Source organism: Phalacrocorax aristotelis, chromosome 20 (assembly GCF_949628215.1).
Source record: "Phalacrocorax aristotelis chromosome 20, bGulAri2.1, whole genome shotgun sequence".
Lineage (NCBI taxonomy): Eukaryota > Metazoa > Chordata > Aves > Suliformes > Phalacrocoracidae > Phalacrocorax > Phalacrocorax aristotelis.
In genome coordinates this window covers 4,655,340-4,676,480 of record NC_134295.1, presented here as the reverse complement: position 1 = coordinate 4,676,480, position 21,141 = coordinate 4,655,340, and the positions used below count along the sequence as shown (strand labels likewise).

The following is a 21,141-nucleotide window of genomic DNA, read 5'->3' as shown; positions in this document are numbered from 1 at the left end:
GGGTCAGAGGAGATCCGGGCTGTGGAGGCAGTTCTTTTCTTCTGCCCTGTGCTCTGTAGCGGGCTCAGAGAGTGCTGCCCCTCACCTGGCTGGCAGCTCCCGCGGTTGGGTTGGCACTGCAGTAGCCTGGCTGGCTTTTGTACCTCTTTGTTTCTTTGGCTGTTGAGATTGGTGTATGTCTTCCAACATGTTCCCCCTCTGGCCCAGTAAACGCATGTTAGACCTCCTAATGAGCCTTTGGAATTGTGTTTTGTCTTATAAACTCTTGCTGCAAATGGCTTTAAGGAACCCCTAAGCTCACAGGCAGCAGGGATGAGTCAGGGATAGAAGAGGATGAGCCCTTCTATTCAGATTATCCACCCCAGACTAGAAGCAGCTGCTATGGGTTTGATCTGTGGTTTTTAGAGATGGCACTACTATTAATGTCCATGAAGGCCCTTTTGAGATGGTATCACTTGAATGGTCTCGTTCCTCCAGGCTGGCATTAAAGCACATCCCCACTGAGGCCATGGGGGTACGGTGTGTGTACAATGCCATCTCCTCCCCGTGGAGTGCTCCATTCAGCACCTTTCACAAGCATTATGTTAATTAATGTAACGTTTGTTAGTGATTTCTGTGGCGGTGTTCACAAGCAAGCCGGGTGGATGCTCGTTTCTCTGGGTGGGTGGACGTAGGAACAGAGCAGCCTTGTTGCCTACATGGATGTCTCCATTCTTCTCAAGCACAAAGGAGCAAATACACTTGTGGCTTGGGACGGGGTGGTACAGGCCCTCCTTCAGCTCAAGAAGAGATGAACCTTTGTATTGCCACCGTGGCCTGCTGCTTCTGGTGTGCTGCTACTCTCTCACAGATGAAACTCCAGGCAGAGACCCTGCCACTTGCTGTCACTAGAGCTGCCATGAAATCTTTCAGTTAGAAAGGACTGAGGTCCAACTTCTTCCCACTGGTCCTAGTGGAGGGTTCTTCTTTCCCATTCAGAATGGCCACAGGCTCCCTCTGGGTGATGTAGGAGCTGGTGTGGATCACAGAGCTGTGTCCAATAGACACCCCTTCCTTTCTGGCCATCAGCTAAGTGAGCTTGCCTCTCCTGAGCAAGGTGTATCTCCACTCCAAGCCAGTTTTGCAGCAGGATGGGGGGGGGTGGGGGTGGCAGGGGTGTGTGTGTGGCTTTTCATAGCACACAGGGCCTTAGATTTATGGAGGTAGGTAGAATCTCAGACATAGAGTCCTGCTTAGAAGTCATTGCTAACATTTTTGGGTACTTTCAGAAGAGTTTATTTGGGTGGGTTTCTTGGTTTCTACATTAAAATTCCCTCAGGGAGAGTACAATGAGGCTGAAACCAGTAATTTGGAGAGGGGAGCATCAGCAAGAGTCAAAAGTGACAGAGTGGGTTTTGATTCCTTTTCCTTTTGAAGCTGCTTCCCCTTTGATTATATCCTTCACATTATAATGTGTAGATCTGGAAAGGTGATTATTTTTTACCATCTCTCAAAACAAGCAGCATGCCAAGCACCACCTTAATAAATGGGTGCATATATATTGCAATAAACGTGCTAGGATACGTATAGCACTGTCTTTTGACAGCTGAGTATAATCAGAGCCATTGGACATTGTATCATGAGCTCTGTCATGGTCTGATGAAGCAAAGTCTGAGCAGGAAGGAAGATGCTCCTGTAGCGAAGAAGTAACATGCTGGTGTGCGCAGGGGTGTCAGGGTCCTTGTTGGATGTCCTCTCTATCCTGGCATGTGACAGAGACGTAGCAGTGATGTCCTGATGCTTGGTTTGCTCTCTGCAAGGTTGTGGAGGGGGGGAAGGAGGTTCTTTTTTTATCATTCTCATGAGGCGGTTGAAGCTGACACAGTAGCTCTTGGTATTGCGATAGACTTCGTTAGCTGCAGGACAAAAAAGTCAGCCATGCATTTTACAGTTGCTTCAAAGCTGGTGCAGAAGAAAGGGAACATCAACAAGACCCTTGTACAAAATACACAGCCTGCGGTTCTTCAGATACAGAGTGTTTAGGGGAATATTTAAAACAAATGTTTAAAATGACACAAAGACAAGCCAGCGGGGAAGCAAGGTTTGCCCTCCGCTTTGTCAAACACAGGGAAGGAAAGCGAAGCCACTCCGAGCTACGCTTTAGCGAAGATCCGAGCATGTTCCTAATCCCCGATGCATTTCATGTATTTAAAGGCCTTACTTGCTAAAAACATAAAAGGCTCTGTAAATTCAAGCAGTATTTTTCACTTCAATTAATCATCCCAGAAAATTGTAACTTTATTGTCTCTTTGTTTAGTTTGAGCAAATGCAACTTTTCTCATTGTCTCTCTGCAGATTATGAAAAAGCTTTGTGGACTATATCATCAAATTAAATCGAGGCTGTTAGTGTTACTCTGAGTATCGCAGTAATGTGCTGTGCCTCAGGCAGCATTGCCCTTCCTTCTCTTTTTAAAATGTTTTGCCTGCGTCTGAGTTGCTCCGAGCTGGTGTGTCTCTCCTTGCTAATAGGAAAGTGTATAAAAATCACATAATCATTAATATTGAAGAATCATTAAGGTTGATAAAAGCAACCCTGACTGCGATGATGTTGTTTTTCATGGTCACTGCTTTTGGAAAACATGCCATACAAACATCAGCTTAGTTGTTTTTTAGAACCCACCAGTTGATCTAGTGGCTGTTTGACTCCATCTATTGCACTCTCGGAGATAGCTCCAGTTAGATGATCATTTCACAAGCCTGCAGGAATAAATGGATTTCTAGAGGCCGTCTCTGCTGCCTTCATCCCTTTTCCACAGCCCCTGTTTTTGATGCAGACAGCATCCGAAAGCCAGCAATCTGTAGTTGAGCAGTAAAGTCTTGGTTGGGTTTTTATTAAAGCAATGATGTGCTGACTGGCTGAAAAGTGTCAAAACTGCAATCTTGTAACATCAACAAAATAAGGCAGGGTGCCTTTCTTACGGGACAGGAATGCTGAAAGCATAAATGAGCCCTGCATAAAATCAGTGGATCTGAGCGCTTCTCTGGGGAAGGGGTATGATGTACATCAGACATGGTCACTTTTTTCCCTTAATAAGAAAAGACCAAAGTCTCAAGGTTCATGACACATGACTCGCCTTTGCCTTCCTCTCCCCTCTGCAGTAGTTCCTCGACAGTGCATCCAGCTGGGTTTTCCTCTCTTAAGCAGAACTAGAATTGAAGTAACACTAAAGGTATTACAAGTGCCAAGCCAATCTGAGCATGTGATAAAAGGCTGGGAAAGCTGGGGGAATTTGGGGTAGTATTTTAAAGTCTGTTAGTGAGAAGAAGGAACTGACCTGAGCCAAACAGAAATATGACTCAGGAAAACCCCTGGTCATAAGCAGTGTGTGTGTGTGTCTGTGGTTACCCTGGAAAGGGAGATGATAGGGACAGAGCTGGTACAAGCAGTTTTTCCTGCAGAAACAAAACCTGAACCTCATCCAAGCATCTTTGCTGCCAGAGACTCCGAGAGGTCTGACTGTCAGGGGGTGGGTAGGAGCATGGCTGCGACTGAGCAGTGTGTGTGTGGGCCTGCACGTGCAGCTTTGCTGACAGCAGTGTAGAGGCAGCTTCACGCCTATGTCCCTGGTGTGTTACAGCCACGGAGGGATGACTGATGATGATTTCAAACAGGAATCCTCCACGTGAGGATTTGTGTTTGCTGAAGTTACCCAGGAAAGTGATGCCTTTGTAATTTAAGCACAAAGGGTTCTTGAGTCACGATGTGCCTCGTACCCTTTGCTTTCTTGTGCTAGGAATAATTTTAGGGAACCCTAGCAGAAATAAAACTCCAGCACTGAAATGTTCCAAACCCAGGATTGTTAACGCCTGTAGCTTCAGTTAATCTCAACTACCACAAGATCGTTTGTATACCCACCCTGTACAGTTTCCTTGGCATGGCATGCCATGTCATTCTCTCTCGCTGGAAGTTCTCCTGTAGTCCGTTTGCATAAGACAACGCTTGGCATGCAATTTTTTACATGGATGACGTGGTTGGTCCAAGTATTTCGTTGGCATTTGCTTCATGTGCATGTGTCCCATTGCCATCTGCTGGAGAACGGTGAGCATGCTCACAGGGACTGTTCTGTTAGCCAAAGGAAGGGAGCTGTCCCCAAAGTCACCCGCTCTCTGTTCAAGATTCATTGAGATTAGTTTCTGGTCTCTCTGCTGCCAGATGAGCCTGTGTTTTGTATATATGCTGGTAGTGGGAACCCTGGGTCGTGGCATGGTGCGGAAGTACTTTGTGCCCCAGATAACAGAATGATTAAAATACTGTCTTAGATGCTCTTGCACAATGAAAATAAAATTCTCTTCCCTCACTTAGAAGAGGGTTATGCTTATAACTGAGTTAGAGGATGAATTTAGGTTAACGGCTGAACAAAGGTTACGGGTGGAATTGCCTAATCTCTTTGGCCAAGACAAGAACTGGAAAACAAGGTGAAGGCTTGCAGTCATGACGAGTGGCTTGAGCTGTTCCTTGGGGATATTTTTTTCAGAATTGTCAGGCCTTTGAAAATTGGGCCTCTCCAAAGCAACCCATTTTGGGTAGCAGAGCTCACTAGTCCTGTTAGAAGATCTCAGCCTAGACTATGGCCAGTCTGGATCCCATCCAGACATCCCCATTGTTGGGACTGGAAGCTGCTGCCTGTCCCAGCTCCTGCAGGTTGAGTTAGAGCTAAAGACGAATGCATGAATGGGCCTTCATCACATTGTTCTGTTTGCAATGCAGGAGGCCTTCGAGGAGCTACGGTAGTAGATGCCTTAGATACTCTGTACATCATGGAACTCGAGGAGGAATTCCAAGAAGCAAAGAAGTGGGTGGAGAAGAGCTTTGACTTGAATGTGGTGAGTCAGTCACTGGGAATGCCTGTCTGTGTCACAGAAACATTGCGTGTTTGGCCAGTTCTCATCAGAGTCTTCTCTAAGAATCATTTAGGGAGGGGAACTATGAAATCTGGGGGGGAAGAAACCACAGGCCAAAGGGACTACTGTGATAATTCACCTCATCTTCTGCCCATATATGGCAGAGGGTGCCAGCCAGGGGCTGCCAGATCAGATTCAACGTGTCTGGCTGAAAATGGATTCAGTGTTTAATGTTTTCTGTGTTTTGGTCTGTGTTATAAAAACATAGATACTCCAAGGAAGTTTTATTCATCAAAGAAAAAGGTCTGTTTCATCTCAGTTAAATGTCTGCCTGTGATAAGACAATTTTTCTTTTTACATCCTATAGATTAAGATTGAAAACACTGGTCTCCTTGACTGGGCCCTTAGCTAGTATGTGATTGCTGGGACTTGTGCAGTGGGAGCGTGGCCCCTTGGCAGCAAAGCGGGAGCTCATAGTGAGCCTAGATTTGGAAGGAAGGGCATCATCTCTAAAAATGGCCAGAGATGCTCGCTGTCTGTGGCCCCTGAAGCTTTCCTAGCCACTTCTTAGAGCTAGTGTTAGACTTGCTGGAATTCTGGGTGCAACACGTGCCTTTCAGTGCTATCAAACGAAGGATGCTGTCCTTTATCTCACTTTGTGGCCGGGGTCCCTTGCCATAGCTCTAGCTGTTGGTCTCCAAGCCAGCTCTTGTATTTCTTATGGGAGAGCTGATGGGATCTCATCAGTGGCGTACAGAGAATGTTAAAACCAGAGTGCAGTTCAAACTTATTTTTTTAATACCAGCCTAGCTGTCTGTTGTGAAAAATGGTTCTCCCCATGGGAACAATGCATGCAGCTGCCTTTATAGAAAAGCAACATTTGGGAGGGCACGACTGGCATTCATATATTCATAAAAGGAAGACCACATCTGATAAATTTGGTGAATGCTCTCAGTATGTTACTGAATCGATAAACAAGGGACAAAATCAACTGGGAGATAATTTATCTGGATTTCATAAAAGCTTTTAATCTTGGCCTGCAGAATAGATTGATCTGCAAAGACAAGAATGAATGCTATGGATTGATCGGTGGAGTCAGAAAGCACAGCAGAGGGAGAGAAAGAGGGAAATTAATTAAAAATTGGCTCTGTACAAGGAACTCTAATAGTCCAGAAAAGTGAGGCAGGGACTCCAAGGCCCACAAGCTCTGTTTGAAACAGAGTGCCATGATCTGTCTCATGCAATTTTAGTCATCATCTCAAGAAAGCACTTGCTCTGAATTGTAACCTGCAAGTATTTAGAAAGGGCAGGCTAGTGCAGAGGTTCAAGTGCCCCTTTGTGCACTGAAAGTGCTGTGTTGGTGGAAGATCTTTCTGGATTTTGGCTTTATGTATTTGCGTGAGGGTAGAAATCATTTTTTTAAAGGCACATTTGAATGCAATCGTTTTGACATTTGCTGATCATCAGCTGAGTAGGTAGAGCAAAACTTGTTCCAGGTGAGTGAGTTCTTGAGCGATTCAGTGAACCGTATCCGTCTGTGTCTGCTGTCTGTGGTGGTGGGGCACGTGGGCATCACGCAGTTTGCCTCTCCATAAGCATGCCTGTGACAGGCACCCTATAGGCTGTGGTCCTGCCTGAACCTGCAGACTGGGGTGAGCCTTTGAACGACAGAAAATACCTACCTAACACAGGAAGTGCGTTACGTCTGTCTAACGCAGGGCCCTCTTCACAAGAAAATGGAGAAAGTAATTTTTCCATGTGGCTGTACAATTTTCTCTCTAAATAAAACATTTCAAGGGGCAAATTTTTGCCCTAAACTAGCTCACAGCTTTTTGCAGGGCATAACCCAAGAGAGGGTTGGATGGATGGATGGACCATGCATCTGCCCTAACTGATTTACATGTTGTCAGCTGGTGGTAAATGGGCAGTTTGGGTGTTTCTCTTCCCCTCAGGCTCCACCTGTCACTGTAGAGCAAATAAAGTCCTGTGAGATCTCAGACAAAAAGCTGTGTTACACTGTGGGTGAGGACTGGGAGACTTAAGTATCTGCCTACAATCTGTTCCCCTTAGCTGCCATTTGTGTGTGCAGGCTTTGCGGTCAAGTATATCATTATGTATTTTCAGAACGGAGAAGCATCCTTGTTTGAGGTGAACATCCGCTATATTGGAGGACTGTTGGCTGCATACTACTTAACTGGAGAAGAGGTTTGTTTCAGCAGCTCTGCATGTCTCACATAGTCACCAATAATGAACTGAAAGGGTTCTCCAGCAGCTTTTCTCTGAGCATCAGATAATCCCTCCATAATAACAGGCTAAACCTATCGCTTTTATGAATATCGAAATGCCACTAATGTTCTTTTAATTAAGTCTCGCATAATTACCTTGCTCACACCGTGCACGGCTCATTTGCAAAGATTGTTTCTCCTGTGGGCAATTCTAGCACGACATGTTTTCGGTTGGACACATTGCTCCCCAGTGAAATGCCATTTGCAGTGATCTTTGTCTCCGTACTTGTTCCTTTGTATTCTAAACATAGGCAATATTTCATCAAACATCATTCCAGATTCTGCCTCGGACTAAGGAGGGCAACTGATTAGTGGCAAGTGCTCCAAACTCTAGCTGGGCAGACTCTCTGTAGCAGTAGTTTCTAAGATAAAGTGCCCTGAGGTACAGGGAAGGAGGGTGGCAAACTGCCAGGGCAGGCAGTTTGCCTGTAGCCTGCCAATTCATATGACAAAGTGACACATCTCCACAAAATGTCACCTTGCCCAGTAGGTGTGGGCTAGGCGTCACAGCCCCTCCTGTAGCGTGGTGGAGCAGCCGTTTGGTGGATGCTCCCATCCCCCAGGAGTCCTGGCTAAAGCAGGAGGCTCTTGCTTCCACTTTCTTTCTTTCTCTCCAGCCTGGCAGAGGCCAGGGCTTAATGCCATAATCTGTTTTGTAATGTGACTGGACTGGAATTTTACAGCTGGCTGTAGAGAGATGAAGAGATTATTCCATTGCCCTGGAAGTCTTAGGCGAGCAGAAACTCTGATTCAAGGGGGAGTTTTGTGAGTGAAGGAACTGGAAGACTGGCTCTTAAATGACAGCTTAGCTCTCATGCCGTACACTGACTGTGGCTGGGTGCTGTCCACCATAATAGGATGGGATGGCTCATCACTGCATAGTGGCACCATTGATCCGTGGAGACACAGGAGCAGCTCTGTTACTTTAGTTGCATTTTAAATGACTTCCAGGAATGACTTCTGTGATTTCCCTCCAGGGAAAACTCTCAAAGACTCAGTGCCCCTACTCAGGGCCTGTCTCAGTCGCAACTTCAACAGGCTTCAGATCAACAGAGCAAAAAGAAACCATATTAAACCATAAAACTCAGCAGTGACCTCTTGAAGTGCAGTCAGCAGTGATGCTCAGCAGCCATGCTCAGCAGCCAGGGCAGTGCCTCTCATATACCCAGTCAGTGTCACCAGGCTGAAAGGCAAAAATCAAGTCCCTGTCTCTTGCTTTCCCTTCTGAACCAAACCCCTACATCCTTGTGAGCTTATCAGAGGTCTGCAAGCCCACAGGAGAGCCCAGGTTTCCTCGGTGCTGTATTTTTAGAGCAATAAACTCCTGCTTTCTGAGAACTACTATGACAACCTGGGCTGGTATAGGGGGGCTAGAGGTAAAAGGCTTGTGCTTTATCTCTTAAGTCACTTACAGGCTTCCCTTGATCAGGACTAATCTCTGGAGCAAAGATTAGTGCTTATATCAGTTTGTCCCAAAATAATTGTGTATGGTGGCTTTGTGCTGCAAGCCACCATAAGCTATAATTTGATTTGAAATCCCAAAACTCGGGCATTAAAAATGGAAAAGGAGCATCTTAGCCATGAATCCTTCGTGGAAAAGAGTTGCAAGAAAAAGATTGTTTGTTGGAAATCATGTTTTTTGCAACAGGAGATGACACAACCTAGACAAACCCATGTTGTAAATCTAACAGTGCTTCACCCTAGAAAGATTTCCTTTGGGTTTAATTCAGTCATTTCTCCTCCTTATGTCCTCTGCCACCCTGGGAAAAGGGAAGAGTTTGTCCCCAAAGAGTACTCTGCAGCTCTGGCTGCTCTCCTCCAGGCTGAGGGTTTGGCCAGGGCACTTGGGACTGGTTTAGCATAGATTTTTAGAGGACATTAAAATAGATACTGAAGTTCAGCATGACTTTTGGTTCAGACCTATCGTTTGGTGGAACTAGGGCAGCAGCATACCTGAAACAGTAGGTTCTTATAGTGCAGCACTTCTGCTTTTTTATAATGGTGTGTTTGAAAATGGGATTTGAAAGAATCCAGTGTGACTAGTATTCAAAAGCAGCCCATCAAATATTTATCTTCTCTTCTTCTTTTAACAGGTGTTCAAGAGTAAAGCTCTGGAACTTGGAGAGAAACTTTTGCCAGCTTTTAACACCCCCACTGGTATCCCACGCGGCGTCATAAATCTGGGCAGGCAAGACACACGTCCTTACAAGCATGTCATTTTATTACTGAATGTTTGTAAAAGACCAGGACTCAAGCAGGAACAGCAGCAGTTCCTCAGAGGTGCCCCCCTCTAGTGCAGATTCTTCGAGGTCATTTGTTTTGCCAACTCAAAACCAAGAGGTGCCTTGGCAGAGATCGCAGGTGACTCAAGTTAAACCCAGCTGTGTTGTATTAATTTTGGGCTGTACACAGTTTCTTCCTCTACCTCTTGGCAGGGCTCCCTGCTGCAATAGCATTTTCCTCACTCTCATTTTCTTTGAAAGGTTATTTGTAGTCTGCACGTAGCATGTGGTGCTCTCTGTATTTTTGCAGTGTGCCCGACTAGATGCATGTGAATTTAGCCAGGCTTCATGTTTGGGAAAATTGGGAAAGGAACTGGACGGCACTGGCTGTTGACAGTTTTGCTGCTAGAAAGGGGGGAGTATACAGATCCTGTAGTTTTCTCCCTGCTGGCAGCAGTCAGCCAGGTGTGTATCCTTCACTTAGAGCCACAACATTTCATGCCAGGTAGGTGGTGTTCTTACACTGGAGGGGAGCTTTGAGGCAGCTGGGTTAAATAGCTTGCTGACGGTCTCTCTGCAAACAGAGGCAAACCTAGAGGCTGGACTCCCAGTCTCTGGTTCTCGCTAGTAGACAGTGGTCTCTGCCAATAAGGGCTCGTTGGCTCGTTTTGATGCCTACGAACAAATCCCCCAGGGTTAAAGCTGCACGCTGGCTGAAACAGAGACAGCAGGACATGTGGATTAACAAAAGCCTTTCATCCTCACCTCTTGCAAAACTCAGAGCGGCAGCCATGAAAATCATTATTCATCTCCTAGCCCAAATCTCCGGTTTGGCTCGCGTCTCTGCGAAGCGCAAGACTTCGGAATGTTTGGCTCACATTGGTCCATTGCTCAAATATCACTGTCACCCCCCCAGTTGTCTTATCTGCATGTGATCCCAGCGAAAATTTGAGCCACTACCACAACTTTAATTGTCTCTTTTTACAGAAGAGACATTCTGCTTCCTCTGTGGCTGATAAAGACTCGGCATAGACTAACCTTTCACAGAAATGCCAAACCCTCCCCTGCCCTTTGTGAAGACAATTGAAGCAGACTGTGTCTGCCTAGACATTCCCAAAATGTTTTGCTGATGACCTTGACTAAGAGCAAAGAAAATCAAAATAACACTGAGCCCACAATCCAGAACCCATATTACTGGCTTGAGCTCTGGCTTCAGGGCCATGAAACTGCCGTGAGGGCTCAGAGTATCGATTGATTTAGGAGCAAGGATGAAGCGAGCTAAATCTGTAGTCTGACTACTGCAGGAACATGATGAACAGCCAAAGGCTGTAAACCCAAAGGGGAAGGGAGTTATTCAGTGCGAGATAGCATGTGGAAGTGGAAGCAGAGACGAGTGAGGTGATGCTGTGAGAGCACGCTGGCCCAAATGTCAGGGCCAAACCAAAGCCCAGAGAGTTTGCAAGAAGGAATTCTCCCTCCAATTCTACTTTTGCAAGGATGTGCTAATTCCAGAGAGACCCCATCATCTCAAAAGGGGGAGAGTTTTGCAGCATGTGTACGCTTTTGGTGGTAGTAGCTTGCAGGGGTGGGTTAAGAATGACATTCAGAAATTTGAAACAAACAAAAGCTGTCATTAATTCAGTTCTGCACATACATTTTTGAGGACCCAAATACAAAGACACCCCACCTCCCCGCCCCAGCTCTTCCCTTAGCCAGCTGGCTTTATCTCTTCCTATCACCTCACACCACCTTTTCCTCTTGTGTCCCCTCTCTGCTGATGTGCTTCCCTGTGGCCTTCTGTTTTCACACAGGCACTGTATCATATCTCACACAGGCTTGTTTTCCATCCTGCTGGTCCAACTGCCACGTTGCCTGCCAGGTCCTAGAGTACATTGTCTTCTCAAGCTGCTGCTCCGTCCTCTCTGCCTGCGTGTTGCACTGTGATTTCTCTCCCGATGCCTCCTGTTCCATGTCCCTGGCCCCTGCTTTCCTTCACATCCTCCCTAAACCCCCTGCACCTCCAGATTTTTCCTCATCATCCTCTCGTGGTCTCTTTTGAATTGGCACAGTTTTGCTTCTTTGGATCTCCGTGAGGGAAGGAGATGATAACAGCCATTTTCAGTCCATGCTTGCACTGGACAGTGTTTAAGGAAGACCCACTTACTTACCTGGGAGATAAGAGATCTCTCAGCATTTTCTTTTGTCTTGAAGGCCAAAGTCCTTTATGCAGTAGTTTCCTTTAAGATGTTATAAAATAGGGCAGCTGTGAAGACCCAGTTTGTCCAGTCTGTAATGCTGAAAAAATGTTTTCCTGCAGGGGGTCATGGTCATTTCAGGCTGCTCTTTAACCCAGGCACACACTGCAGCCGGACTCTGTTTCCTCCAGACTACCTCTCCCTGAGTTTTACTGTGATTTGTAACCCAGGCCTTGGGTTGCCGGCAGCACGGTCCTTGCAGGCATTGCCTGGCTGCATGTTTGGGATGGAAGTTCCTGGGGGAGGGTTGTGTTGGCGGCTGTGACCCCACATAGCCGCTGTCACAACAAACCCAGCCCCATTTGGCTGCTTCCAAGCACTTCTCATTTGAACTAGCTCAGAAGGCAGTTTCTGTTTGTGAGATCGTATTTGTTATGACGTCCCTTCAGTGCAGTAAATAAAGAAAAAGTAATTGGCTCTTTGTAGATATGAGAACACCGTGGGATTGTTCAGCACACCCATCCCAGGGCCAGCTGCTGCCCGGTTCAGCACATCATCCAACACGATATTAATACCGACATTAACCTGATCAGACTGGAAGACCTTTCTGCCTGCACAGGGAGATTTCTGCCATAAACACTCAATGTTATTGGGGTACCTGCTTTAGCTGCACACTGTGTTTTCAAAGGAAAAGCTGGTGATAGAGCCTCCTGACAGTTTGCAGGGAAGGCTGACGTTTGGCAGTGACTGAGCAATTTGAAACAGCGTGAACATATTGCTTATCTAATGGCTTTTTTTGTCTGGAGGCGAAACAAACAGCTCTGGACCTGAAATGGTTTTCTGTATATCATATGGAGGGGAAACTTCCCCCACACCACCACCCTCAGAAAGATCATTAGTTTTAGCCTCCTGTAAACAACAGAAACCCTTTTCTTCTGACAGCCAAGCTTTCAGGCGCCATCTAGTGTTATCCCCGCCCCCCATCACTGGAAACCTGTTACCTCATCAGTATCAACTGCAAACAGCGCTTGCAGAGAGATGTAAAAATCAAAGCCACGTCACTTCTGAGAAGGCTCAGCCAAGCTTCCGTGGGCCAGCACCTGCAAAGGCTGTTTTGGGACTGAGTCTTAAGGTTGTAGGACATTTTCATGTCGGTGTAGATTTCAGAGAGGCACAGAGCTGTAATCTGTAGCAGTGGGATACAAGAAGGAAGTGGTTGAATGTAAAAGCAAATCCGAGGGTGAGGCTGTTAGGGCTTGGAAGAGCCTCTGCCCTGCCACGTCCTTTGGGTAGTTTTCTTTCAGATTTAAAGGAGAAGTGATGCCCTCCTCATCCCCAGAATTGGCTCCTAGCTTTTCTCCGGGGATGATTTCTTTCCATCCGTGCCCTTTGCATGGATTTGGCAGGGTGAAGGGGGACAAACAGAAACTGAGAAGGGATCCCAGTGCGTCAACAGCAGGGGTGGAGGCACTTTGTGTAACTGGCTTTTTCAGACAGCGTTTGCCACCTTCTGTAGTTCTATGCTGGCCCTCCTGTTCTCGCAAGGCACATGAGATGAGCACCAGTGGGGTGCTTTCAGAGTTAGATTTGTCCTGTGCAGATGTTAAGGTTCCTCCCCCCTTCTTTTCTTTTCTTTTTTTTCATTACAGTCAGGTTTGCCCAATGGCATCTTTCCCCTAGCGCTGATGCTGCTTGTATCCCCTTGCAAGCAAGCATACGCTGGGAATGTCAGTGGCAAGTATATATAAAGAACGTGAGATTTTGTAGAAACAAGGTGCTTTGGGACAGTCTGGATTCTGCATGAAATACTTGTTGGACTTGTGGGGTATTCGAGATGTGAGAGTTCAGCCCAGGCTACTTACAGACATGCTTTATCACAAAGTGTCGTGAGTAAGGCAGGTTGTCAGTGTTCTTCCAAAGTTTGCCTTAAGGTGATCTGGTCAGGAGGGATTCCTCTCCCACAAAAACTGCAGTTTCCCAGCATGTGCAACCTGTGTGTTTGCCCAATCCTAAACAATCCTTTGTAAAACTTGCTCCATCCCACTAGAACTGCTCCTGTGAGAATCCTAAAAATCTAAGTATGTCCTTTACATGGCCCCTGTTGAGACCTGGTGTGCACTGCATGCACATAGCAAAGGCAGGATCTGCACTGGGGCGGTGGGGGGACCTCAGGCTTTGGCTGTGTTTTCCTGCCAATGAAGGCTCCCTTTTCTTTCCTTGCAGTGGCATGAGTTGGAGTTGGGGTTGGGCATCTGCCGGAAGCAGCATCTTAGCAGAATTTGGTACCTTGCACTTAGAATTCCTGCACCTCTCAGAGCTCTCTGGCAACCCGGTGTTTGCAGAAAAGGCAAGTACTTCCCAACTTGGTCTTTAGTGAATTGGTCTCTTTCTGCTCCTGGGGTCAGTGCTGGAGCAGAGCCGCACTTTGGTCTGCCTGCAGCAGACAACATGGTAGCACAGCGTTCCTTCTCCCCAATACCAGTACAACTCACCAGAGGAGAAACCAAACCCTCCAGAGTGGCACACGGGTTCAGATGCAGGCTGAAGAGGTCTCCAGGCCTCGGAGCAGCCCATGCACCAGCTCAGTGATAAGGCCACAGTGAGCTCCTGTTGGAGATCCCGTCACACCCGTGGCCCTTGGAAGGCAGCTACCCCAGTGTTTTATTTGGCCATTGAAATTCGCTGTAGCACCTTCACCTGCGTCTTCATCACTTGCAGCCACTGGGGAGATGGGGATGTTTTTCCCAATGTCTCAGCCATGTGAAGTTGTAGCAAAAACTTCCTTAGACAAGGGCACAGCCAAAAATAAACCATCTGTTGGATGTAGATTGCAAAGATAATTGTTAGTTCTGATATCCTAATAGTAGTGCCTTGTACTTGCAGACGTTTTTACTCTAAACAGGTATTAAATGCTATGCTCCAGCCAGCAGGATTTCTGCTGAGGTTTCTTGTGTAGGGAAGGCCTGACAGTTGACATATTGGATTCTTTTTGTGTAACTTGTAACTGAACATCTATTAATATTATACATTACATTGAGGGGTTTTTTCCACAAGTGATCTTGTAGTGCATGTGAGAGCAACTTAATAAATATGCTGCTGAATGCCAGCAAGTCATTAGCTTTTGCTGCACGTCCCTGAGGAAACAGCTTTGAGGGAGACAAATTTTCCAGTTAGAATCCAAACTGCCCCCATGAGCCCAAAGGAAATGGGGCCTGTCCAGAGTCCCACAGTGGGGTAAAAACAGGCAGTGGTTCTGGGATTGCCAATAAAAAGCACAGCGTATTTCCACTGCAGGTCTGACAGTTGTGAAATAAGAAGAGAATCTGCAGAAGAGACGGGAAGAGAAGAAGCTAGGAGAGCAAAACAGAGAACAGAATGGAGTGTATGGAAAGCAGTAAGGGTAGTGTGAGCAAGAGGAATGTCACAGAGGGGTGAGCAGGAGAGAAAAGCAGAGGGTGAAGGGAAACTAGAAACCCAGGGAACTCTGTAGGGAAGGTAAAGACAGGCTGGTGATTTGAAATAAAGGAGATAAGCTAAAGATTCCTGAGGACAGCGATGACAAATTGGTTAAGGCAGGGAGCTGAGAAAAGACCAGTCAAGGGAACAGAGGTGTGGAAATAAAATACATGGGAAGGAAATGAAGGGGGCGGGAGGAAGAGAGATGAGCACTGAAAATACTGGAGCAAGAATATGCACCATTAAAATCTAGAACTGCATCCATATTCCAGGTTCAAACTGTAGCCTTTTGATCCAGGATCAAGCCTCTTTCCCAGTAACGTGTTTTCCTCTTTGCCTCCTAAGCCTGTAGTTGGGTAAGGGCAGAACCTTTCTAATGGACTCTCCTGAGCTGAGCGTGCCTGGTGCGTGCCGCAGAAAATGTATGGCATTCATCCGAACACCCTGAGAGAGAAAAAAATGTAGGATGATGTGGGCTCAAACAGCCCATCCTGTGGGAAATTACTTCAGAGGAACAGATCAACTCATTAACTTGCAGCTTGGGACTTGTGTAATTTTAGCAAGAATAAAGTCCATCTGTGTCTTTTATTCAAACATGTCATTAATATGCCATGCTACTAAACTTCAGTAAATATTATGCAGCCTGACAACTTACTTAGAAGCACCGACTTAAGTCTGTAGCCAGCTTTTGGCGTACAAATTGTCTAATTTTATAAAAGGTTTAGAGTGTATTAGCTGCTCTGTAGGTCATAATAGAATATTTATGTTGCGTACCATTTAAGTTTGTCCCTTATGGGAAAGGCCTGTTGGATGTAATGGGGGTGAAACCAAGGGAGGCTTTAGAGAATAAGTACAGCTGGTATGGCATGTTAAAGGAGCTGTCTGTTGTTGAAATTAAAGGCCCCAATTCGTCATATTAAGTGACTGCATAGTGAATTTAAGTACTATGTAAGTCACTCACCCCTGCCACTCCTTTCCCTTTGGATCATGGAAAAAATCACCCTCTGCATCTCATACATTTCCACCCAGATCCCAAATCCTCAGGATTGCTTCTGGACCACTGTTAGCAAACTGCTTCCACCGCTTGCTGAACTGGGGCCTTGCAGGATTTTTAGAATAATTTTTAAAATCCCACAGAGCTAGATAAAGATTATGCTGAGGAGTCCAGCAGAAAAGTTTCTCCGTAACTGCCCTCTCACCGGAGAGCCGTGTCATTGGGTTCTGCTTGCATGATGATTCACAGCGTTACAGGCTGCTGTGCTTGTTCAGCCAGGGAGCAGCACTGATGAATTCAGAGTTCTCGGTGACAGTGCAAAACCGTCGGCTTTTTTAGCAGAGAAGTAACATAGTTCTTGTCTCTCATCTCTCCTAGGTGATGAACATCCGCAAAGTCCTGAACAGAATTGAGAAGCCACAGGGCCTTTATCCCAACTTTCTCAGCCCGGTGACAGGGAACTGGGTGCAGCGTAGGTATCACTCTGTGTTCAGAGTCCTGCCTGGAGCATTTCAGTCTTTCCATTATTCTTTAGGAAGCAATAGCAACTGTCAGAGCAGCAAGCCAAGGAAATGTCTTGTCAGGCAGCCTGTTATACATGTGATTAGATAATGCAACCCAATTTGTAAGATGCAATATAGTAATTGTACACTTATTCCATCACCCTTGTTTCCAGCTGAGCGTCTCACCTCCAGAGAGAATTAGGGCCTCTCTGGCACAGGGGAGGATAATGGTACATGGTTCATCACACAGATATTAGAAATCAGCACATCTCTTTAAGACCTCATCCTGCAGTCATCACATAGCCCACAGACCTCCTTGGGAGTTGGACATGAAGGCTGTGAGCAGAAGCGCTATGAGATTTACTTCCTGAGTGTGCTGCAGCAAGTAAGGAACCACCTGGACAGGCAGAGGGCTTACAGAGTCTCAGATCCTAGGCCTAGGATCTAGGGATGCGTTCTCTTGTGTGCACTCGTGTACCTGTCACCGTGGTGCCTCTGCGTAGTGCAATTTTATGCAAGTAGGGTGAGACAAGTACATATTCTTTTCTCTTGTTGGGAGCCCAGTACTGGCCAGCACTGAAGACATGGGCATTAAATAGATACTGCTCTGATGCGAAAGAGGAGCAATAACTAGGAAAGGGCTTGAAAAGAGCAAGGAAATATTAGAAATGGTTTATCCAGGGAAGATTATTTACTTTCCTGCTTTACACACGCAGCCCTTCCTTACCCAGAGAAGAGACTGTACCCCTCTCTTTGTGCCACCAAAGGGCAGAAGCTTGCCCTCTGGTAGGAGTGTGAGAGGTTACTTCTGCTGCTGTGCCCCAGGTCTCTGACCTCAACTTTCTGCTCTGTTAAGGATTTGCTTGTTTTGGCAAGGGAGAGTTGCTGGATTCCATGTTTCTCTGTCAAAGGAAAGAAGAGTCTCTTTTTGCAGAAGCTGGTTTTAACCTGACAGTGGATTACATTTATATTGTTTAAGCAGTTTTCTTTGAGTCATTGGAGTACAGCTTCCAGTTCTGGGCCCCCCAGTTCAAGAAACCAGGGAGCTCACTGGAGAGAGTCCAGCTGGAGAGACCAGCTACAAAGATGCTCAGGGGACTGGAGCATCTCCCTTATGAGGAAAGGCTGAGAGACCTGGGTCTGTTCAGCCTGGAGAACAGAAGGCTGAGGGGGGATCTTATCAGTGCTTATAAATATCTGAAGGGTGGGCATCAGGTTTTCAGTGGTGCCCAACGACAGGCCAAGGGGTGATGGGCACAAGTTGGAACACGGGAAGTTCCACCTGAAAACTTCTTCCCCTCCCTGGAGACATTCACACCCCGCCTGGACGCGGTCCTGTGCCCCCTGCTCTGGGTGTGCCTGCTCAAGCAGGGGGTGGGACGGGGTGATCTTCAGAGGGCCCTTCCAACCCCCATGATTCTGTGATTGCATTACCTGGTGCCCCCACGTCTCGTTGCACTGTTTGCTCTGCTAGATCACCCCAGACCTTTCTAACTACTGTATTAATAGCACTGACTGTAACGGAGAGGCAGTTGCATGGCTGCCATCATCTGAGACAGTGAGAGAGCACTAGGTGTGAACAATCCCTGACCTTTGACTGCCACATCAACACCTCTAAAGGTGACTGACAGGGCTTGGCTTGAAAGGTGTCCCAACAAAGCATCTTTGATGGTTGCAGTTGTCCCATTAAACCAGAGGTGTCCTTTGGTGCCATGAGGAAAAAAGATAGTCTTCTGTGTTTGTCCCGTTAATTGATCTTCAAAGTTATCCAGTCCCTCTGTGAGCAGTTCAGCTTCCCTTCCACATTTGTCTCTGCAGAGCCAATGCAATATGTTCCACTTGGAAAGCTCATCTCCCATCCCCTACCGCACCCCTGAGATGCCATTTTCTTTAGGTTATTCCCAACTGGCAGCCACACTGCACATTTTCCCAAACACAAGCATTAATTCTGCCTATTCATTGGTGCTGAGAGGAGGAGAAGTGCCTGTCTGTTGCCATAACCAATCGTTAGAGAATCTTTGGAAAACTGAAGAGCTGTGCTCTTAATTCAGATGGTTAAAATGCTCGGCTTCATGCTCAGTATTCATCTCTTCTGCCACTACTTTAATTCTATTTATGCCTGCAAATTTTACTTCATTGTACTGACCTGCTCCCACCCCTTGCTGACATATAGAGGAGCCTGTTGCTGGTTCTTGGAGCTTATTAAATGTAGCCTCTGATTACTTGTTCTGGGATAGGCTGATTTATGCAAAAGGACTAGAGATAACACCTCTCCTAGACTTTCATATCATGAGGGCGACTCATGGTGCAGGCTATTTGTGGCAGTTGTTCATAATGTGACCTTGTGATCTGAGTCCGTATTCCAGTGAGGGGAAAAGGCTGATCAGCCTCTTCTGCATCTCCAGTGCTGCTGGTGAGAAATAGATTAGGACCAAAATAGGGAGGCAGCTGCAGCCTGCCACAGAGATGTTCCCTGTAGGTGCCAGGCTCTCATTTTCTGTCTTGTCATTAAGCTCTTTGCGGGAAGCTGTTTTTCTTGGAATTGCTGTGATTTTCTTAAAAGGTGTATCTTTGACCTGGCTGAATGAGCAGATCTTCTAAATGAAGAGGCAGTGCTGTACCTCTTCTGAGTGCAGTTGTTACCTTTAGAAAATTAAAGCACGGTCCCCTGCTGAAATAAGAGATTTGTTTATGCAAAGTGCCTAGGAGGCAAATGCTGGCAAAGCTGATGCCATATGGAAAGCAATTATGTACCAGAGCTCCTGCTTTGGTGATTTTATGAATGACACACTTAGGATCACAGAGCTTCTCTTTAAAGACAGGCTGTGCAGCCAGTGTTTGCTAATAGTCTGTCCTCTTTTTTTTTTTCCCCGAATTCATGTGTCTAATCTCATTGTTTTGCTATGGATTATTCCGTGGATCATTGGACACACTGTATCAGGGATATTTGCTCTTCAGGTCACGAAAATGCATGGCTGTTGATCTCTTCTGTTGGTAGGATTTAGCATTTAGAATAAGCCTCAGGACTTTCTACAGTGAAAGGGAAAATAAAAATCTGAACAGCTAAGTCTGAAAACCCTGCTTAGGTTTGAAATGGGGACACATGCAGATGCAGAGGTGGACACTTAATTAACAGGGATGGTTCAGTCCATGGTGGGTGATTTGTCTTGCTGTTCTAAAAAGGGGAGTACTTTGCTGCTTGAAAGAATGAATGCTGCTTTTCCCCCTGTGGTATAGTTTAAACATATAAATCCATCCAGCAGTTCCCCCCAGGCAGAAGCCTGCAGCTGTCATGCCCATGTCGCAGTGCAATTTTTTAGCATCCTCCTCTCCACTAAGGTCATAGCATTGCGTACTCCAAACAGATAGCCTTGAAAATCCGATTTCTGCAGAAGAAAATATTCAGTGCGCATCCTTGTACCTGACGTTATCATTTTAATATGCCAGCAACCCCAGCCTTCCCCAAGACACAGAGTCCCACTGTGAGCCAGGAATACAAATGGCACGATCGAGAGGTCCCTACAGCAGCCCCTTGCTGGCAGCTCTGTGTGATCCAACGTGGATTCTCCCTTTCCTGAGGCAGGAAGGCAGCACCCAGTGGCTTCATATAGGCAGAGATCTATCAATACCTGCCATTGCTTTTGGTTTATGAGGCTGGGATTTATGATGATTGCTTCATAAACAGGAAGCATCTTCAAGTTGCAGTATAAATAACTGTTGCAAAATACGATGTCTGAATAGTTTTGGTAAAGGATACTAATGCTTTGTAAAGTGACAGAACATTTTTCTTCTGATTGCACTTTCCACCTTTCTTCCTTCTTGAAAAAGAAATGCTGCAAGCTCTCCCCAGGAAACTGGAAAGAGGAAGGAGAGAACAAGGGCATTAAATAGGACATGGTTGTTTGCTCTTTGTGAAGCAACTGCTCATTGTATATCATGAACCTGAAATTCTTTTCTGGCTTTCCCACTACAGACCATGTCTCCATTGGGGGGCTTGGGGACAGCTTTTATGAATATCTCATCAAATCTTGGCTGATGTCAGACAAGAAGGACTCTGAAGCTAAAAAGATGTATGATGATGCACTAGAGGTAAGGAGCAGTTGCTGCTCTGTATTTTTTGTGCGGGACATTGTTCATCAGAATGCTTCAGGCAAAAATGTCTTAGATCTTTGGGTTTCCTTGGTCCTCACGCTGTCCACTAAGCGTCCTGAAATCCTGATTTTTGTCCCTTTAGGCAATAGAAAAGCATTTGGTCAAAAAGTCTGCTGGAGGATTGACCTACATTGCTGAATGGAGGGGTGGCATCCTGGATCACAAAATGGGCCACTTGGCTTGCTTCTCTGGGGGCATGATAGCACTTGGAGCGGACCACGCTGGAGAAGAGAGGAAGCAACATTACGTGGACCTTGCTGCAGAAATAACAAACACATGTCACGAGTCTTATGCACGCTCAGGTAAACTAGAAAATGTTAGTAAGGGACAGCTTACAGCCTTAGGAGACTCCGCTGAGTGGCAGAGGTTTGCAGTGGGGTTTTTTGTGCTTCAGCAGCATCTGTATTCCTGTGTATGATTTTCACATGTCTTTTCTGGGGTATCTAGATGAGA

The 21,141-nt window shown here is 46.2% G+C and overlaps 1 protein-coding gene across 2 annotated transcripts in view; it reads left to right on the top strand.

The window, feature by feature from the left end:
• Nucleotides 1-21,141, top strand: part of MAN1C1 (mannosidase alpha class 1C member 1) — a 67,772-nt gene that overhangs the window by 39,420 nt on the left and 7,211 nt on the right. For both annotated transcript variants that reach the window (XM_075114462.1, XM_075114463.1), the window contains exons 3-9: nucleotides 4,748-4,863; nucleotides 7,006-7,086; nucleotides 9,260-9,354; nucleotides 13,807-13,930; nucleotides 16,412-16,505; nucleotides 20,510-20,625; nucleotides 20,771-20,990. In XM_075114462.1, coding sequence (XP_074970563.1) covers nucleotides 4,748-4,863; nucleotides 7,006-7,086; nucleotides 9,260-9,354; nucleotides 13,807-13,930; nucleotides 16,412-16,505; nucleotides 20,510-20,625; nucleotides 20,771-20,990 — 846 coding nt within the window. The remainder of the gene's footprint in view (nucleotides 1-4,747; nucleotides 4,864-7,005; nucleotides 7,087-9,259; nucleotides 9,355-13,806; nucleotides 13,931-16,411; nucleotides 16,506-20,509; nucleotides 20,626-20,770; nucleotides 20,991-21,141) is intronic.